This window comes from Marmota flaviventris, chromosome 17 (assembly GCF_047511675.1).
Source record: "Marmota flaviventris isolate mMarFla1 chromosome 17, mMarFla1.hap1, whole genome shotgun sequence".
In the NCBI taxonomy this organism is placed as follows: Eukaryota; Metazoa; Chordata; class Mammalia; order Rodentia; family Sciuridae; genus Marmota; species Marmota flaviventris.
Window position 1 is genome coordinate 66,261,369 of NC_092514.1, and position 20,830 is coordinate 66,282,198.

General features: G+C 32.4%; 1 protein-coding gene across 4 annotated transcripts in view; it reads left to right on the forward strand.

Moving 5' to 3' along the window:
- The window catches only part of Cep112 (centrosomal protein 112), a 466,461-nt gene that overhangs the window by 13,067 nt on the left and 432,564 nt on the right, over nucleotides 1–20,830 (forward strand). For all 4 annotated transcript variants that reach the window (XM_071603145.1, XM_071603146.1, XM_027946274.2 and 1 more), the window contains exon 5: nucleotides 539–711. In XM_071603145.1, the coding sequence (XP_071459246.1) occupies nucleotides 539–711 (173 nt within the window). The remainder of the gene's footprint in view (nucleotides 1–538; nucleotides 712–20,830) is intronic.

Genomic DNA, 20,830 nt, shown 5'->3' on the forward strand with positions numbered 1-20,830 from the left:
TCAAGGGATTCCTAATTTTAATTTCTGGTTTGTTATTGATTGTGGTTTTTCTGTTCACCGAGTATGTGAATGTGTACACAAAATAGTTAATGATCACAGAAAGAAATAGGGTATCACAGGATTTAAAAATATCTTTCCATTTAACTCTTCATAAAGTCAATATCACTTTTGTTATATAATTATTAGTTTTTTTTTGTATTTATAGGTGAACAACGTGTCTTTATTTTATTTTATTTATTTTTATGCCGTACTGAGGATGGGACCCAGTGTCTTACACATGCTAGGCACGCACTCTGCCCCTGAGCTACAGGCTCATTCCCTCAGATTTTTTATATAGCACAACATAACTGAAATGTGAAGATGTTATCCATTTTATTTAAATATTTTGTAATTTGTTGTGCATTGTGATACTTTTTAGGTATTTATATGTAAAGAATTTTGCGTATTTGAAAGACTGTTATTGAACTTGAAACTTGATGGAAATTGTTTCTTTATAGTACATTTTGAAAGAATAACTTCTCTAATTTTTAAAAATCAGTCCATCTATTTTGATGAGCCAAATGCAGCACAAGCAAAAAGTTCAAGCCCAGAGAGCTTACCCCACTGGGTAATGGGTGAGCTGGGGACAAGTGAACACAAATTAAGTGAATCATGGAAACTTTCTTCTGGCGAAGATAGCACTTTGGTGCTGTCACCAACTGGTGCACACAGGTACGTTAAGAAAATGGGATTCCGAATGTTTTTCATCTTTCAACCTGTCCTTGAAACCGATTCATATATTGAATTTTTCCTCTTTTTCTTTTTAATAAATTGTTTTGCTTTATATTTCTGCTAAAGTTGAGTACTGTGCGTGGATATTGTATAGGCAAAATAACAAGTTTGTTTTTCCATTTACTGTATGTCTAAGATTATTTTATATTTTTCGCAGCTTTTATGGATATCTATTAACTGCATGTATTTTCATTGCTTGGAAAGTGGTGCCTGAGAATCTTTAAATAACATAACTGTGTTTGTTTTTTTCCTTCATGACAAGAGTTAGTTAAGAACATTATCAATGATTTCAACAAAATGACACCTTACATATCCATCTTGGAACTTTTGCTTGAATCTCCTTTTCCCTCATTGAACAGTATTTATTTTTATTTAATGAAATAAAAATGTAAACATAAACCCCATTAACTAGAGTTTTAATCTTAAATAGGATTTTTAGTTTAAATAAGACTAACTTCTAATAATACTTCAGCTAACTTCAAGATTTACTGCCATTACTACTACAGTATAATTTTTTGCTGTTAAGAAGAATAGATTTAAATTTGGACTTTTATCCTATTTTTATTTTTCCTATTGGCAATGTTCTCTAAAATGTTAGAATATTGGATAGCATCTGTTGACCAGTACCCTACTTCATACTCAGCACTGTCTTGGTAATTTTAATTATAGGACTTTGTTTCTGTTATCAATGTAATCTTTCTTTTCCCACTATAATATTTTTGGCTTATTCCTTAATCAGATACAGAAATGTAATTAGAAATTTGCAACTTCTCCATAGTTGATGTGGTCTCGCTGTGTATTTTTCAGACCTAAGATGACATAGTGGAAAAGAACAGATGAACACAGAGCAAGCAATCCAGTCCATGAAATTACTTTGTTAGAAAGGGGAAACAAATTAAAATGGAGAGGCAGTGTTGAAGAGGTGATGTAATTAAGGACATGTTAGGAAGAATAAGAGGAAATGAATAGGACAATTTAAAGGAGGTAGTATTAAATACTTATTTTAAAATCCATAGGTAAATAAAATTAGAAGAGGTATAATTTTTGTTAGCCGATAGGTAGGTAAGCGGGCATGTAAAGAGATTGTGGTCTCTGTATCAAGAAAAATACTATTCTTAATTTGGTTGCAGAATCCATCCATTGTTTGCTAAAATATTTGCCTAAAGTCCACCTAAATCCTAGATTCCTTTCTAGGTGTGATGAACATGGAGTTTTATAGTATAAAGGTGAATTAAGGGTAGTAACTATGTCTTTGAGCTTAGACCAGAGGTTGAAATTGATAATCTTTCTGAACTGAATGAATTATGTTGGTAAATTTGTTTGCCTTACATAGTGTCTTTAAAGATTTTTGAGTGAGTTGTCAAAATTAACAATTGGGAAATTTCATATCAAAACTCAATTTTGTGGTTCCTCTTAAAAACTAGAAATCTGATAATCTTTCCAGAAGATAGCCATGTGTCCCCTAGATTAGATAAGTAATACTTGCTTAATCCCTGGATGTGATATATCTTCACTCTTTCCTCCTAGTTCCAGACACTGAGTTTGATGTTAATTGCATTCATTAGTGAGCTTGCATTTTTTTCTTAAAGTAGATTTAAAAGGAACACGAAGTGTTATTTTTCTATTTTTGTATTCTATCAAAAGTGCAAAGAAGAAAGAAGAAGGATTGTATAATTCAACAAGGAAAGAGACTTGTCTTGTAGAAGAGAACAGTATGAGGATACTGTTGGCATCTTAATCTCTCATTTGTTACCTGTTTAAGTTCTGCTGACATTTGATTTAGATAAATGGAGGAGAGAGATAAGTATGTGGATAAATTCAGTGTGATGGTTATGTGTAGTCATGGAAAAATTTGCAGAGATTGAAGTGTATATAAGAGAAGGTTCAGAATAGGACAGACTTGAGATTTCCAGGAGTCCAGGTGAATGGACTTTTTCCTTCCTTGGAACATAGGATAAAGTTCAAGAAAATACACTGAGAATATTCTTTAATTATTACTCAGTGACTTTTCTGGAAAATGAAACCAGAGTAAAATCCTCACATTTTTAACAAATAGTTTTCTTTGTTGGTCACCTATAATTAAATGTCATTTTAATGCAAAAGAATTACTTGAGTCTGAGGCATTTTCAAATATATAAAGAATAATTAATGGGAAAAGCAGATAGTCTTATGATTCTGGTTAGTGCTATCCATTCTTCAGATGTTATAACTTCAAAAGAACCCTATGTGATATCCCAGCTACCTGGGTAGCTTAGATGATCCCATTACTTACTCCTGTAGCACTCTGTGCTTCCTCTTGCACTCATCACATGAACAAAGGTTTAATATCTATTCTTTGTGCTAGATTGTAATTTCTTGAGATAGGAATGCTGTTTTTTCTATTTGCACTACATTTTCAGCTCCCAGCGCTGGGTGGGAACATATTAGGAATTCCATAAGTATTTATATTTGGTGGGTGTATGCATGCATGGATGAATGGATTGTGTTGGGCATTGCCACATATTTAATCTGTAAAAAGACCCTTTAAGACAGGTATATTATGGAATTTTGTCCAAAAAGGATTTTTCATTTAACTTAGAAAATGTTGGGGGAAGAATAAATTTTAGACAACATTGAAGGAAGTGCAGATACATGCAACAGAGATGTCTCTCACACTGTGAGGAATGTAGTATGCAGCAAAGGAGCTGGCAGGGATACTCTGAACTATCACTTTGGTCAAATGTCAGGCTATCACTAGGGCTAATGGTCATTTAGGACTGCCAAAACAAAACTTCTCAGAATATCTTACGTTTCTTTTAATTTAATAATTATAATTTGATTTATTTTAAAATTTCAATTTGATTTAAAACTTTAATTCATATGCATATTGTTTAAGAGATATTTGTAGTTCTACATACTTGAAGTCATTTAAAAAATAAAACTAACATTTATTTTAGCTAGCCGGCAAAATTGATTTTAAGGCCAAATACATAATGTGTAATATCAGATCAGATGTGGTGGTGAATAGTTTATTGATGCTTCTGTCTGTACATTTTTTTTTTAAAGTTGTTCTTTTACTCTGAGTGGTCATACTGTGCTAATGAAAAAGTTAGTATCTGCTAATGTTGACCTAATACATCTAATCAGTTCTGTAAGAAATTGTTTTAAAAAGTTTAAGAGGCTTATAATATTTGACACATGTATGTTTTTATAGTGAATAATTTATTGTTACTTAGAACTGAAGTTTAATGCTGCCTCATAAATTTTACAACCACTTCAACTTGTCCTTTGAAAAACCTCTTTAATCTTAAAAGATTTTTCCCCCTTAGTGTTTCTTTTTTGATCACTTTATAAAATCCTGCTTTACTTAGACCTTTTTGTATGTGAAGTATTTCTAATGGCATTTTAGATTATGCTGTTTGTGCCCTAGCCTTTTTATAGTATTAAAGATGCAGAGTCCTTTTGAAGCTTTTTTGTTAGGGCTCCCTATTCAGTAGAGATGGCATCTTTCCTTTACCTTTATCCGTTCTGTAGGATATGGTAGTGGCCTTGTTCCACACACTTTAAAAGTATGATGAGGTTATTTTCTGTCTGTCTTATCATGCTTGCTTTTTTTTTCCCCACCAAATACACAGCATATACTAGTATACTTGATATTTCATACCAAAAAGCTTCAACACATAGCTAGTCCTGTCCCTATTGTTGTCTTCTTCTTTAAAAAAATTTTTTTTTAGTTGTAGATGGTCAGCATGACTTTATTTTTTATTTGTTCTTATTTTTATGTTGTGGTGAGGATTGAAGCCAGTGCCTCACCCATGTGAGGCAAGTGCTCTGCCACTGAGCTATAGCCCCAGCCCCTGATTGTCTTCTTTGCTTTCTTTTTTCTCATTTATTATATATTGATAGTCTTTTAGAAGAACCACTTGTCCAAATGTCATTGCTTTTTTCTTATAATTCTGTTATTGCATTTTTATGTCAAATACCTGGCTCTTTTCTTGACAAAGAAATACTTCAGTTATATTTGACTTTGGAGCATGATTTATAAAATATCTATAAAGAGATTATAAACTTAGATCTTACCCTATAGAGTTTGGCTAATTTCACTTATTTCTGCAATCATGGGCTATGTCAATGCGTATTACCTTTCTGGTTATTCTTCAGATGCTTAGCACTGAAATCCAGTAAAGACCTTGTCTTTGTGGTAGACAGACTTTAAGTTGGCCCCATGGTCCTTCTCCTGGTGTCTCTTATGTAATTCTCTCCCCTCAAGCATAGGGAGGACCTGCGACTTGCTTCTAGCCAATAGACTATGGAAATGATGATGGGATGTCACTCCTGTGATTACAGTATATTATATAAAACTCCATCTTGCTAGCTGACTTGATCTAGAGTCATTCTCTTTGCTGACTTTGAAGCAGCAGCTGCCATGAATCATATATCCATGAGGAAATGAATGCTGCTGACAACCCTGCAAACAGGGAAGTGGATCTTTCCTTAGTTGAGCCCCCAGCTGAGAACGAAGCTCTGGTCCAAACGTGATTGCAGCCATATGTAATCCTAAGCAGAGGACCTAGCTCAGCTGTGTCTGGACTCATGATCCACAGAAATAAGAAAATATGTGTGTGTTGTTTAAAGCTGCTAAGTTTGTAGTAATTTGTTATGCAACAGTAGATGACCAATACAGTATTTATCTTCATTTTAGGTTTTGCAATCTGTATACAAAGCATGCTTGTTATAAAAACTTCAGGGTAGAAATATGTAAAGTAAAAAGCCAAAGCTTTTTTGTGTTTTTTTCCTTCTTTCCTCATGAGAGGCAATCACCATCAACAGTTTGGTTCACATTATTCTACACTAGACAGTTAACACCCACACCTGTGTAATTAAAAATTATGAATTGACTTATACTATATATTCTGTTCTGTGACTTGCTATTTTTTGACTTAACTATATCTTAAATCTTTGTCATGTAATCCGTGGAGTTTTTTTACTTGCAGAACTGTGGATATACTCTAACCTGTCTCTACTGCTTTTAGTTCTTTATTTATTATAAAGAATGCTTTAGTTAACATCCTAGTACATTTATCATTATGCACCTTGTATTAAAATGGACCTGGTATTTATTTTAATCAGATATGGTAAGATGACAGATGTCCGACTGCCTTTGAAAAAAGAGTTTATTACTCCATTAGCAAGAGTAAAGGGCACACCATGCCATGCAGGCCTATGTGGGGAAGCAACAGGATTGGTTAGGTGACAGAAGCAAGGGGAGAGCACGAGTGAGAGCCTTTTATGTTACTTTAGTTGTGGAGATGTCCTCCGTTGGATGGGAAGTGAAACACAGATGTTGGGGTTTGTGGTTCAGGGGTTTAAAATATATGATTTCCACATGTCCATAAAAAGATAAGGATGGTATGGATGTAAACAACTTTGGCTGTTAGTTTGAACCATAATTTCAGTTACGATATCAATTATGATATCAAGATTGATTTTTACACACCTGCATGTGTTTTGGGTTGTTGTGAATTTCTAGAAAAGGAATTGCTGTGTTGGTGGGATTGTTAAGCAATCCAACATCCTTGTGCATGGAAGAAAAATCTGTACAGGCTACTATGGTGAGGCTTGGAAGATATATAGGGTTAAAAAGAAATACATAAAACATAGTAAACTTCCATTTACGTGTGTGTGTTTTAACGAAGCTGTATGGATACACGTGTGCATGGAATATTTCTGGGTGTCACACATGAAACTGTTAAAGATGGTTATCTTTAGTGAGTGAGACTAGTCTGGAGTGTGCATAAAAATATTCTTTTTGTATATGTGTGCATGTTATTTTTAGTAATCACAACTAGTTTTTTTTAATAAATATTGTTACATTGCTTACTAAAAAATACCATCTTATTAAAATTTTCAGTCATACATATTGTCAATATTAGTGATGCAAATTAATATAGTTAATTACATAATATATATTTAAACATAAGAATGAAAAATTTTTTATCAGTAAATATTCTAAATGTGTGTGGATTCCACTGGTTTCTATTTGTTAAAGCAGAAACCAAGTGAGGTGAGTTGTACTGTTAATGGAGTTCCTACTATATTTAGGCACTATTCTAAAACTCTTTCTAAATTATCTGATTTAATTCTCTTCACAATTCTTGGAGGTTGGCATCATTGCCCTTTTGTATTTATTGAGGAGGTAACACCTTCAGGAAGATCAAGTCATTTTACCAGTAGTAGATCTGGCATTACAATGCAGGTTTATGATTTTCTTTCTAGTATGCTATGTAGGCATAAGTACTTTATGTAAAAAATATGGAAATTTCATTCTTATCTAATTTTCCCTCTACTTGTGCTTCCTCAGCAATCCTAGGCTGTGCCTTTGTTCTGGGATATTTCTAGGTTGAGTTTTGAAATGAGGTACTTTGCCTTTGTTCAAATTCTACTTCTGACACTTGGCAATTATCTGTCCTCAGGCAAGTTACTTAATTTCTCTAAACCCCAGTTTCATCATTTGTAAAGCAGAGTTTTAAGGACAAAGTAAAATAGTACACGTGGAGCATTTGGCACAGGACCCCCTAGAGGTTAGCTGCTGCTACCACCACCATCACTGTCGTGGTGATTGCTATTATAATAGTCCACTCTGGGCTTGCCAGTCAGATTGTTTGATCATTCTTTTTTTTTTTTTTTTTTCAACACAATGCCTTTATTTTATCTAGTTATTTTTATGTGGTGTCGAGAATCGAACCCAGGGCCTCGCACATGGTAGGCAAGTGCTCTACCGCTGAGCCACAACCCCAGCCCCTTGATCATTCTTTTCATTCCCTAATTGTGTAATCCTGAGAGTATAATCTTAAAATCTATTGGTTATTAAGTATTTTCAGGTATTGAGAATAATTTTGTATTCTCCAAGAAAAATAAATTGATACCTGTGCAGAAAGATTTTCATTGTAATACTGCTCACTCTCAGAAGAGTGGTAATAGTATTTCAGAAAAGGATTTATAGGAATGTTTATTTAAATAACATAACAAATATTTTTTTTTCAGGATAGAAATAATACAGGGTGGCTGGCCTCGTTTTTAAAAAAAGAATAAGCTATTTTATTTAACATGTAGTTGATAGTTGGCATAAAGCGAAGTTTTTGTATTTAGTTTTCTTATACTCTATTGCATTTCCACAAATCTTTAAGATATGATTTTACAGAGATTTTTTCCATTAGTAAGGTCAGATATAGATGATTTATTTTTATTGATAACTGAAAGTTTTAAGAGAGTTTAGACTGCAATTCAGATACTATTTAGTGATAACACCATACAAAGACCTTTAATCAGGAAAAAAGATTTTTAACATTATTGCTTAGTCTTACAAAATGGTGAATTTTAACCAAATTGATACCCCTCTCGTCTTGTTTCCTATACTCTTAGGTCATACTCTTTTGAAACTAGTATAGGTAATGATGTAGTTTTAAAATTAAATTAACTGTGAACAAATTCTAACTTGTTGGTCAATTCATATATTCCCCTTTACCTAGGATATTACCTCAAATTAATCTTCCTAGAAAAAGTGACTGTCCCACATTAAAAAAAAAAAAAAAGCAATGCAGAGCTTCATTCTTCCTTGAAGTATTATAAGGATAAAAAGTCCATAGAGGAAAAAACTGATTAAAAATTTGACATTCCTACTTTTTAATATTTTTTCTGCAGCCTACATTAGAAGCTGTCTTAGTAATATTTAGACTTTTTTCATGTCATGTCTTTATTATTTTCATGCTGTATCCCAAAGACAGAACACAAAGGTAATAGAGTGTATTCTTACCATGCAATTATGTGAGAAATATTTTGAAGCTTCTTTTTTAGTGGCTTGTCATTATTTTTATGAATTTTCAACAAAATATGATGTGATCTGATAGTTTATCTCCAAAGTATAGTTAGGTTCTGGGATAGGGAAAGATGAAGAAAAATCATTTAATAACTTCATTTTTACTTGAAACTTTGATTAAAAGTTAGGAGTCAGAGAGTGAAGAAAAGTAATGTTAAATCAACATTGGCCTTTAAACACTGCTTTGCCTGTGAAAAAACACATTGCTTCTGCTAATTTTAGAGAAGTTTACTGGTGCTTAAAGAAGACATTCATCTAAATTTCTTTAGATACCATTTTATAACGAGTGTCATCCAGATTACTTAAAAATTTTAAGAATGTGCAAACAAAATTATCATTATTTATGTTATTTTTTAGCATATCAGATTTAGGCTAATTTTATATAAATTTGATCTTTTAGCTTTTATTAGATCATCTAAATAATGCATTATTTTATGCCTGTAAGAAATGACTTAGAGAATAATTATCCTATTTTAAATGATGGTAGAGGACTCCAGTAGTCTTTGCATCTTTGCTTTGATGAGATCTTTCTATAGGTTATTTGATGCTGGTTTTTGTTTTGGAATGAAGACTCTAGTCATACTCGTATAATTTTGGAAAATGTGATTTGCTTTACAATGACTCTCTTTTAAACTGTGGTTTTCCAGGAATGCATTGTAGCAAAAAGCTGGTATTCTGTATGTCCTTTAAAAAGGTCTCCCAAGATAGTTAATATTTAATTTGCTGTGCAGTGTAATAGCATAGCCAGCAGATGGTGATAAAGTATAATGAAAACCTACTTGTGGGTTGAATGTTGATCTATATGAAAAATAAATTTTATTTAAAAGATGTTGATTTTTCAGTTTATGTAGTAATAAAAACAGAATCTTTTTAATTCGCTGAACTCTATTTTTATATGTAAATAAGACACTACAAATAGTTCCTGCTCCTGAAATTGTTGGCTATATTTGTCAGGGAGCCAATCAGTATCTTCCTTTCTTGGTGCATCTTCATGTCTGTCAACCTAGTTAGGATTGCACATAGTAAAACATCCTTGAATATTATTCACCAAAATACATTCATTTCATTAAAAAATTTCCCTGATGTTTGGGCAAAGACATATTTTATAGCAGCACTAATAGAACTTGCTGTGATAATGGTCATGTTCTGTAGCTGTGTTTTCCAATACAGTAGCCACTAGTCAGGTGTGACTGTTGAGCACTTGAAATGTGGTCGACATGACCAAGGAACAAAATTTTTTGTTCTAATTGATTTAAATAGTCACATGTGGTTAGTGATCACTATATTGGGCCACTAGTGCAGTTCTAGATCTCAGTGTTCTCATGGGCCATTGTAAAACCTGACCTACTAGATGGAGTACTGTAGGCCTCTTCTCCGTCTAGGTGAGAAAATGTGGTGGTGATGGGGCTAGGAGTTAAGTATTAGTGCATATAAACTGTCTCTGCTGTGGCGAAGCCTCTTATATGCTTATGTGCAGTTCATGGCATCCCTTTTTTGATGATGATCATCCATGAGCAATGTTTAATTGCTATTCTGTTTATTAGTGTTGGGTTTCTGAGGCTTCCTCCCTAATAGAAAAGATACTGTTTATCTTTTTCATCAGTTTGGGTAGAACACTTAGCATGAAATAAACCTGATTAATTTGTTATATTTGATATACTTTAAAAAAATATTTTTAAGTTGTAAATGGACACAATACCTTTATTTTATTTATTTATTTTCATGTGGTACTGAGGAACGAACCCAGTGCCTCACACATCCTAGGCAAGTGCTCTACCACTGAGCTACAACTGTAGCCCTTTGATATACTTTTTTTAAAAAATATTTTTTTAGTTGTAGGTAGACACAATGCCTTTATTATTTTATTTATGTGTTGCTGAGGTTCAAACCCAGGGCCTCACATATGTGAGACGAGTGCTCTACCACTGAGCTACAGCCCTAGACCCCATTGATGTACTTTTTGAAAGACATTTAATTTTGAGCTCAGAATAGAAGACTGCTACATAAACAAGAAGTAAAACTGCTTGGTAGGGCACTTAATAATATATAACATTCATACACTAATAAAACCACTTTGCTACTCATTAATTATCAACATTAGTGTGCTAGTTAAATACCATTTTAGGTATTTACCAAAGCAAGGCCAAGTGGCAGCAATTTTGTAATTGAGACGGAATATTTATGAACATAATGACTCTGCATCTTTTCTTTTAGGTATATTTTTTTTCCCCCTAAGTCAGATTTTTGACAACTATAGCCACATTTTTCTTTTTCTTTTTTTAAAAAGATGACTAAAGCTTTTTAATAGCATCTTTTTATTTCACAAGTAAATTTTGTTCTGTCAGGTAATACTAAGCAGTTTTGATTGTTCTTTTATTAATAAAAAAAAGATGACAGTGATATACTAAGTGTTATAAGCAGAGATATATTGATAAATATTGATTCAAGGTATGACTATTAAGCATTATTTTTATTTTAAAATTTTAAATCAAATGTGTATTTTCAAGTAGGTAATAAGAAATATAAAGTCTCAAGATGTTTATAGGTATCAGGTCATTTTTTAGTTTTGCTGAGCATCTCATTTTTTAAATTTATTTTTTTATTTCAAATAAAGTTCTCTTAAGGAAAAAATTAAGATAAATATGTTGTAGAACATGAAAGTTACTTTTTTATTTTTAGTATTGATACTTTACTGATATTAAAGTTGTTGCTATTTATTTTTGTCTTTCACAAAAATATTTAGCAATTATACCCAAAGAATACTATTTTGAAGATGATATTTAACAACATTACCCATTGCTTAGATAAATGAAAAGACATAAAATCAAAAGTTAGTACTTAGTTTTCTAATCTAATTCAGGGTTATATCACTTTAATTTTTTTTTACGACTGTGAAACATAACAAATTTAACAAATGCATAAAATGCACATGTACTAAAAGTTTAAAGAACAATGATAATATAAAAGTCCCTGAACTTTCCACCCAGCCAGGGAACATCACATTAAAATACTCCACATGACCCTGGGTGCTCCTTCCTCATTGCCTCTTCTTCCCTCCTTCTAAGCAGAAACCATTCTTATACAATGGTGTTTATCATTTCTTAGCTTCTTTCCTCTTCTTTCTTCCTCCTCCTGCTGCCTTTTCAACATTGTGTATGTTATTTTGAGATTTGCTTCTTTCACTCACCATATTTTTCAGATTCATCCATGTTAATAAAGGTAGCTGTAGTGCATTCTTTGTCTCGTAAACCTTGAAAATCAAAGTATAGCATATATATAGCAGGACACACAAAGAATAATGTATAATAATATATGTACAGCAAGACACATCAAAGTGTGAGGCTTGATGAGTTTTAAAGAATAAAAACATCCCTAAAATCCAGACATCCCCTCTAGATCAAATGAGGAATTTAATCAGCTCTTCAGAATCCTGTCTTGCTCCCTTCCAGTCATTTATCACCCACCCCAGAGGTAACCACTGTTCTGCATGATGTCAGCATAGATTATCATTAACTGTTTTTGATTCATAAAGTGTGTTCACTTTTGTTTCTAGCCTCTTTTGTTCAACATTAGCTCATGAGATTGCTCCATGTTGTTGTATTTAAAAATAAATTTTTATTACTATGTGAATACATCACATTTTATATACATTCATTCTACTGTTGTTGGATTTTTGGATTGTTTCCAGTTTTTGTCTATTACAAATAATTCTGTGAACATTCTTTTACATGCCTTTTAGTGCATATATGCCCACCTTTTTTTTTTTTTTTTTAAAGTTGACTTATGAGTATAATTACAGTAGACACTGCCAAAGAGTTTTCCAAGGTGACTAGGCTAATTTACATTTCCACTAGCAGGATTTGAAAGTTCCTGGCTTCCCAGTCTTGCCAACAGTTGTGTTGTTAGTGTCCTTTAATATTAGCAATTCTGGCAGGATGGGTATGTGCTTTTAATTTACATTTTCTTTTGTGACTAATGATTTTCAGCATCTATTTTTGTTCCTATTTGACTATTTGAATCTCTGATTTTGTGGAGTTCGTATTTAAGTCCTTGACCATTATTTTCTATGTATAAAAATGATGTCTCTGTTGATTTGCTTTTATCTGTTCGGAGTACCAATTCTTTGTTGAATATATGTATTGCAAATACTTTTATCCCAATCTGTATCTTGTGTTTTCACTTTCAATTGGAGTCTTACTCCATTTTATGCTAGTGTGATAGAATATCTGAGACAACATAGTATGTAATGAACAGAATTTATGGTTCACAATTCTGGAGGCTGGGAAGTCTAATTTTAGGCTTCTGACATCTTGCAAGGGTCTTCTTGCTGCTTCATTCCATGTTGCAAGGTAAGAGGATGAGAGAGAGTGAGAATGAGAGTGAGAGAAGACAGCAAGAAAGAGAGGCAGAGGATGAATTTGCCAATTTATAATGAATCCATTCCTATTACTGCAACATTAATCCATCCGTTCATGTGGATCATGGACTAATTACCTGCTGAAGGTCCTGCTTAATACTGTTACCATGGCAATTAAATTTCAACATGGGTTTTGGAGGTGATAAACATCCAAACCATCTGTTGAACATTATTAATTATAATATAGTTTTTGTGCTATCTCTGTTGTGTGTGTTTTTTATGGGTGTTTGGGATTTTTTGGCTTGCTTATCCCAAGATCATGGAGGTGATCTCCTATGTTTTTTTTCTAGAAAACTTATTTTACTTTTCTATTAGGTATATGGTATATCTGGAATTGATTTTTCTGTATGAAGTGAGGTAGGGATCATGGCTGGGTTCATCTCCTCTGTCCCCATAACCCTCCAGTGGATATCCAATTGATTCTTTCTCCACTGCTGTTCTGGGTACCATTTTTTTAAAAAATAATTTTTAGTTGTAGATGGATACAATACCTTTATTTTATTAACTTATTTTTATATGGTACTGAGGATCAAACCAACTGCCTCACGTGTTGGGTGAGTGCTCTACCACTGAGCTACAACTCCAGCCCCTTGGCACCATTGTTATACACTAGGAAATCTTATTTGTATAGGCTTATTTCTGGTCTCTAGTTTCTTCATTGGTCTGTTTATCTATCTCTGTGTTATTACCATACTGCCTTAATTACTGTAGCTCTGAAATAAATATTGATTTTTTGTATAGCATAGGCCTTCCTAAGCCCTAGGCAAGCAATGATTTCCTTTTTCTGTTTGTATTTGTGTTCTTTAATTTTCTAAAAATTTCATAAGTGGAATCATAAGATATGTAGTTCTAAGTGTCTGGTTTTCACTTTAGTACCCCACTCTCAAAAAACTTTTGAAGTTTTTAAGTTTATATATATATATCAATCAGTTCATTCCTTTTTGTTTCTGATTGGCATTTCATGGATGACTATATCTCGTTTTGTTTATCCATTTATCAGTTAAGTAGATATTTGTTTTGTTTTCAGTTTTCACTATTAGAATATTCCTGCTGTGGACTTGTTTTTGTGTGTGCATATGTGTGCATGCTGTGGATTTAACTCAGGGCTTAATGCATGTTAAGCATGTATACTACTCATTAGTGTTCAGTACTGTATCCCAGCTGCTACAGAAATTCAAGTTTTTGATTGGCCATTTTTTCTTTGTATTTCTCTTGGGTAGATATCTAGAAGTGGGTTGTGTTTTTAAGTGTACTGTATTTTTCTTTTTTTATGGTTCTGATGATCGAACCCAGGGCCTCATGCATGATGAGCAAGCACTCTACCACTGGGCTACATCCCCAGCCCTTTAAGTGTATTTTTAACTTAAAACATTATTAAACTATTTCCCAGTCTGGGCCCCTTTTAATTTCATATTGTCTCTTTTTTCAGTCCAAGGTGGAAGTTATTTTGTTGATATAAGAAAAGTACAAAAGGAGTTGGGGTAAAAACTAAAGCAAAATGATAGACTAAATCTTAGAACAATCTTAGCCTTGAAAAAAAATCTTAGAACCATATTAATAATTACATTAAATATAAATGAACTTAACACTCAAGTTAGACTGGATAAAAATTCAGTAACCAACTTAATATTATATATAAGATACATACTTTAAATACAAAGACAAATAACTTAAAAACAAAATACAATACAGTGAGATGTACTGTGGAAACAATAAGGCTAAGGAAGGTGAATGACTATTTTAGATATCAGATAAAATAGAATTCAAGACAAGGAGAATTACAAAAGACTAAATGGTAAGAATCAGTTCATAAGCATGTTATAACAATTATAAATGGGTAAGTAACAAGTAATAGAGCAACACAAATACACAAAGCAAAAACAAAACAAAAATAACAGGTAGAGGGATAAGTAGACAAATGCACAAACATTACCGCAGATTTTAACAACCCTTTCTTGGAAACTGAGGCAACAACTAGATCAAAAAAAAAAAAAAAAAAGGGATATAGATTTCAAGAATACTCTAAACTATTACAGCCTAATGAATATTTATAAAATAGCCATCCAATAACCGCATTTGTTCAGTGCATAAGGAAAATTCACCCACATAGGTCATGACTGGGTCATAAAAAAATCTCCAGTGGTTGAAGATTATATTTTTTTTTCTTCATTGGAATTGAACAAGAAAACAACAATAATGGTTAACCCAGAAAAGCCCTCAAAAGTTTATAAGTTAAGAAAACTCACTTTGGTGTAACCTATGGGTCAAGGAAGAGATTAGAAGAGAATTTGGGAAATATTTTTAATCAAATATTTTTGATTAATATGGGATGACATATTTATGGGATGCAGCTAAAGTGGTTAAAAAGTTTTTAGTGTTTTTTCAGGGGAAAAAGTAAGATCTAAAACGAGTGATCAAAGCCTTTTGAAACTTGAAAAAGAAGACCTAAATGAACACAGTGTCAGAAGAAGAAAATAAAATAGAAGTAGAAAATCAATGTAACAGAAAACAACAGAGGAAAATCAATAGAATCCAACAATGATTTTTTTTTTTTGCAGGGGAGGGGGATACTAGAGATTGCACTCAGGGGCACTAGACCACTGAGCCACATTACCAACTCTATTTTGTATTTCATTTAGAGACAGGGTCTCACTGAGTTGCTTAGTACCTTGCTGTTGCTGAGGCTGGCTTTGAAATCGAGGTACTCCTGCCTCAGCCTTCTGAGCTGCTGAGATAACAGGTGTGTACCACTGCGCCCAGCCCAACACTGATTTTTTTTGAAAAGATAAATGAAGTTGATAAACTTTAGTTAGATTGATCAGATAAAAAAGAGAAAAATGTGTAAAAATAAGAAAACTTGTAGTTTAGGTTTATAATTCCTCATTTTTTCTTTTTTATGATTAATAAGATGCATAAAATAATTGTAAATATATATAATGGGTGCACAACATAAATAACAAAGCGAGGAAGATGAATAGAGCTATAAAGGAGTAGAGCTTTTATTTGTCATTATGCTTGAATTTTAAAATAGATTGTTGTAACTTAGGGAATTTTAAGTTTCATCTTAGGGTAATCACAAGATGTTTACAGAATATGCACAAGAGGCAATGAGAAAAAAATTAAAACATTATTACAAAAATCAACTAAACATATAGGAATACAGTAAGGGAGGAAATAAGTAGGACTAAGGTAGAAGCCACATAGGAAATAACAACAATAAAGATGACAAGAAAACAAAACAGTTATAGTAAGTCCTTCCTTACCAGTAATTACTTTAAATATAAATGAATTAAAATTTTCTGATTAGAAGACATAGATTGGTAGCATGTATTAAGACAACAACAGGATTCAATTATATACTGTTTATAAGAGACTTTATATCTGAGGACATGCATGATTGGATAAGAAAGGATGGAAGGTGATATACTGTTCAAGTAAATATTAACTCAGAGAGCAGGGGTGACTAATATCAGGCAAAATGAAACTATGTAAAAATTTTAATAGGGACCAAGAAGGACATTATATAATTATGAATGGGTGAATTCACTAGGAAGAACAATTATAAACATATGCTTCAAACATCAGAATTCCTAAATAGATGAAGTAAATATTATAGAACTGAAGGAGAATAGAGAAAGTTCTACAGTAATATTCCAGGACTTTAGTACCCCACTCTCAAAATTAGAATAACTAGGCAAAGATCAATCAAGAAACAGAAAATATGAAGCTTGGTGCTGTGTTGCACACCTATAATCTCAGCTGCTTTGGATACTGAGCCAGGAGATTCTAGGTTAGAGGTCAGCCTAGTCAATTTAGCAAGACTCTCAAAATATAAAACAAAAAAAGGCTGGAACATAGGTGAGTGGCAGAGTACTTGCTAGTGTGCATAAGTCCCTGGTTCAATCTCCAGTACCAAAAAAGATGAATAAAGTTAAAAAAATGGAAATACATAGACAATATGAACAACATTATAGACCAATTTGAGCTAATAGATGTAAACAGAACACTGCAGCCAGCAAGCAGCTTTTTCTGAAGTGCACGTGGAGCATTCTTCAGGATATGCCATAAGTGATGCCACAGAGCAAATCAGTACATGTAAGGAAATCAAAAAAATATAAAGTATCTTTTCCTATCCCAAAGGAGGGAAATTAGAAATCAATAGAAAGGAAAGTGGAAAATCCATAAACTTGTAAAAGTTAACAAACTTAAATAGCTGATGGATTAAAGAAGAAATCACAAAGGAAATTAGAAAATGTTTTCAGACCAATGAAAACAAACAAACAAAAACAACATAACAAAATTAAGGATTGCTGTGAAAACAGTGCAAAGAGGAAAATTTTTTGTCTTAAAGGTGCTTATATTAACAAAGAAGAAAAGTCTCCAGTTAAACGTACACCTTAAGGAAGCAGAAAAAGAACTTAAAGAGAAAACTTAGGAAAGAAATAATAAAGAATAGCACAGAGGGCTGGGGTTGTGGCTCAGTGGTAGGGTGCTTGCCTCATGTGTGAGGCACTGGGTTTGATTCTCATTACCACATATAAATAAGTGAATAAAATAAAGGTCTGTCAACAACTAAAAAAATATATAAAAAAGATTAGACCAAAAATAGACAAAATAGAGAGTAAAAAAACAATGGAGACTATCAATAAAAACTACTAAGTGTATTTTTTTGGGAAAAGATCAACAAAAGACCAATTTTAGCTACAAGGACTAAGAAAAAAGAGAGCACTCAATTCAGAAATGAAGGGGGATGTTACAGTTTGACAGAAATAAAATGGATTTTTAGAGACTTTATGAACAATTGTATGTTAATGTATTGAATAATCTAGATAATATGGAAAAATTTCTAAAAACACTCAACATACCAAGATTAAATTGGGAAGAAATAGAAAATCTGAGCTAGTCTGTAACTAGAAAGGAGATGGAATTGGTAATCAAAAAACCTCTCAACGGGGGAAAAAAAACAAACCCAAAAAACCCGGAACCAGGTGACTTCACTAGTGAATTATACTTAATCCTTCCTTAAACTTTTCGAAATGATTAAAGAGAAAGGAACACTTCTCAGTTCATTGTGTGAGGCTAGCATTAAGCTGGTATTATAGGCAGACAAGGACACAACAATAAAGGAAACCTATAAGCTAAAACCTGATGAACGTGGATGCAAAATTCTCAATAAAATAATTGAAAGCTAAATTTAACAACAAACTAAAAGGCTTATATATCTTGACCAAATGGGATTTTTTTCCTGGAATGCAAGGATAGTTTGATATATGAAAGTCTATAATTAAGATATACCACATTAACAATATGACAGAAAAAGACCTCACACAATTATCTTAATTGATTCAGAAAAATCACTTGACAAAAATTTATCAACATTTGATTAAAAAACTTAGAAGGAAACTACCACAACATAAAAAGGCCATATAAGAAAAGCCTGTAGCCAAAATATTTAGGTGAAAGGCTGAAAGCTTTTCTATTAAGATCAAGAATAAGGGAAGATAGTTTGTTTATACGTGTGTATTCAAAAGAGCACTACACGTCCTAGCCAGAGGTATGGACAAGGCAGAGAAATAAGAGGCATCTAAAGTAGAAACAAAGAAGTAACATTATCTTTATTCACAAACAATGTACATATATGTTTTACATATGTTTACATATATGTAAAAAACCCTAAGGATGAAATTCATTCAGCCTGTTTGCAAGATACAAAATCAGTACACACAAAATATTTGCATTTTAATATGCTAACAGTGACTAATCTGAAAAGGAAGTTAAGACTCAGTAACATTTTCAATAGCATCAAAAAAAATTAATTACTTAGAATAAACTTACCCAGGGAGATAAAAAATTTGTACACTGAAAGTTACAAAATCTTTGCTGAAAGAATTAAAAAGATACCAATAAGTAAAGTAGCCTGTGTTCAAGATTTGGAAGACTTAATATTTTACAGATGTTAATATGACACAAGATGAGCTACAGATACAATAAAAATCCCTATCAATATCCCAGTAAGATTTTATTTTTCCAGAAATTGAAAAATACATCCTAATGTTCATGTCAAATCTCATTAATGAAGGCAGGAGTATTGATGAAAGAATGGATTTGTAGAACAGAATGGAAATTCTAGAAATAGGCCTCATGTATATAATCAGTTGATTTTCCCTAACGATGGCAATGAAATTGAAGGAAGAGGTCTTTTCATCAAATTGTGTTGAAACAACTTGATATCCATTGAAAAAACAGTGAAAAGGGTCATAGACTTAAATGAAAATGCCACAACTATAGAACTTCTAGAAGAAAGCAGAAAATCTTGGGAACTTGGAGTACACAAATACATCTAAAATAGGATGTAAAAACTGAACAGTTAAATAAAATATTTTTGTAAAGTCTTTTTTCTTAGAAAGCTGTCATTTGGAAATTACCTAGCAAGGTACAGAATGGGATGGGAGAAAATATATTCATTACATATATCTGATGGACTCTTGCATAGAATATATATATATAGATATATATATATATAGATATATATATAGATATATATATATCTATATATATATATATATATATCTTTTACAACTCAAGAAAAGATAGAAAGCAATCCAATTAATGTGTAGAAGAGTTTGTAGACAGTTTCAAATGAAATTATATGAAGGGATGATATACATACATGAAAAGATAGTCAGTGCTGTTTTTTATTTGGTAGATGCAAATTCTAAAGCACAATTTGATACCAGTATATATCCATTAGTAGTGCTAAAATTGCAGAGATTTAGAAAACCACTATGGGGGTAATGTAATGCAACTGGAAGTCTTATATACCATCGATGGGAACATAGTATGGCACAACCACTTTGGAAAACAGTTTGGAACTTTCTTATTTTTAATAACATAGCATATGACCAAGCAGTTTTATTCCTATATATTCAATCAGGATAAATGAAAACATGTCTACATAAATACTTGAGTGTTCACAGCAGCTTTATTTATCATAGCCAAAATGTATAAACCATCTAAAAGTCCATCAATATGTGAATAGAAAAGCAAATTCTAGTTTATACATATAATGGAATACTACTAAGCAATAAAAATGACTTTTGGATACACGCAACAACATGGATAAATCTCAAAAGCATCCTCAGTGATAGAAGCCAGACATACAAATGTATATGCTGTTTTAATTTCATATATAAGAGATTCTAGAAAATATTTGTCATCTGGGATTGGAGCAGGAGGTAGGTTGATTCTAAATGGTCTCAGGAAAATTTTGGGGTGTGCTGGGAACAATTTGTATATTTATTGTGCGGCTACACAGGTGCATACTTTTGTCAAAGCTCATTAAATTCTACATTTTAATTTATTTTCTTTTAAAAATTTGTTCTAATAATGTATGACAGTAGAATGCATTTTGACACATTATATGCAAATGGAGCACAACTTCTCTTCCTCTGGCTGAACACAGTGCAGTCACACTGGCAGTGTAATCATACATGTATATAGGTAAATAATGTTTGTCTCATTCCACTGTCCTCATCCCCATATCTCCTTCCCTCTCCTCACTCCCCTCTGCACAATCCAGAGTTCCTTCATTCTTTCCTACTCCCTTTTCCCACATTATGGATCAGCATCCACTTACCAGAGAAAACATTCAGCCTTTGATTTTTTGGATTTGGCTTACTTCACTTATTAGCATGATATTCTCCATCTCTACCCATTTACTTGCAAATGCCATAATTTCATTCTTCTTTAAGGCTAAGTAATACTCCATTGTGTATATGTACCACACT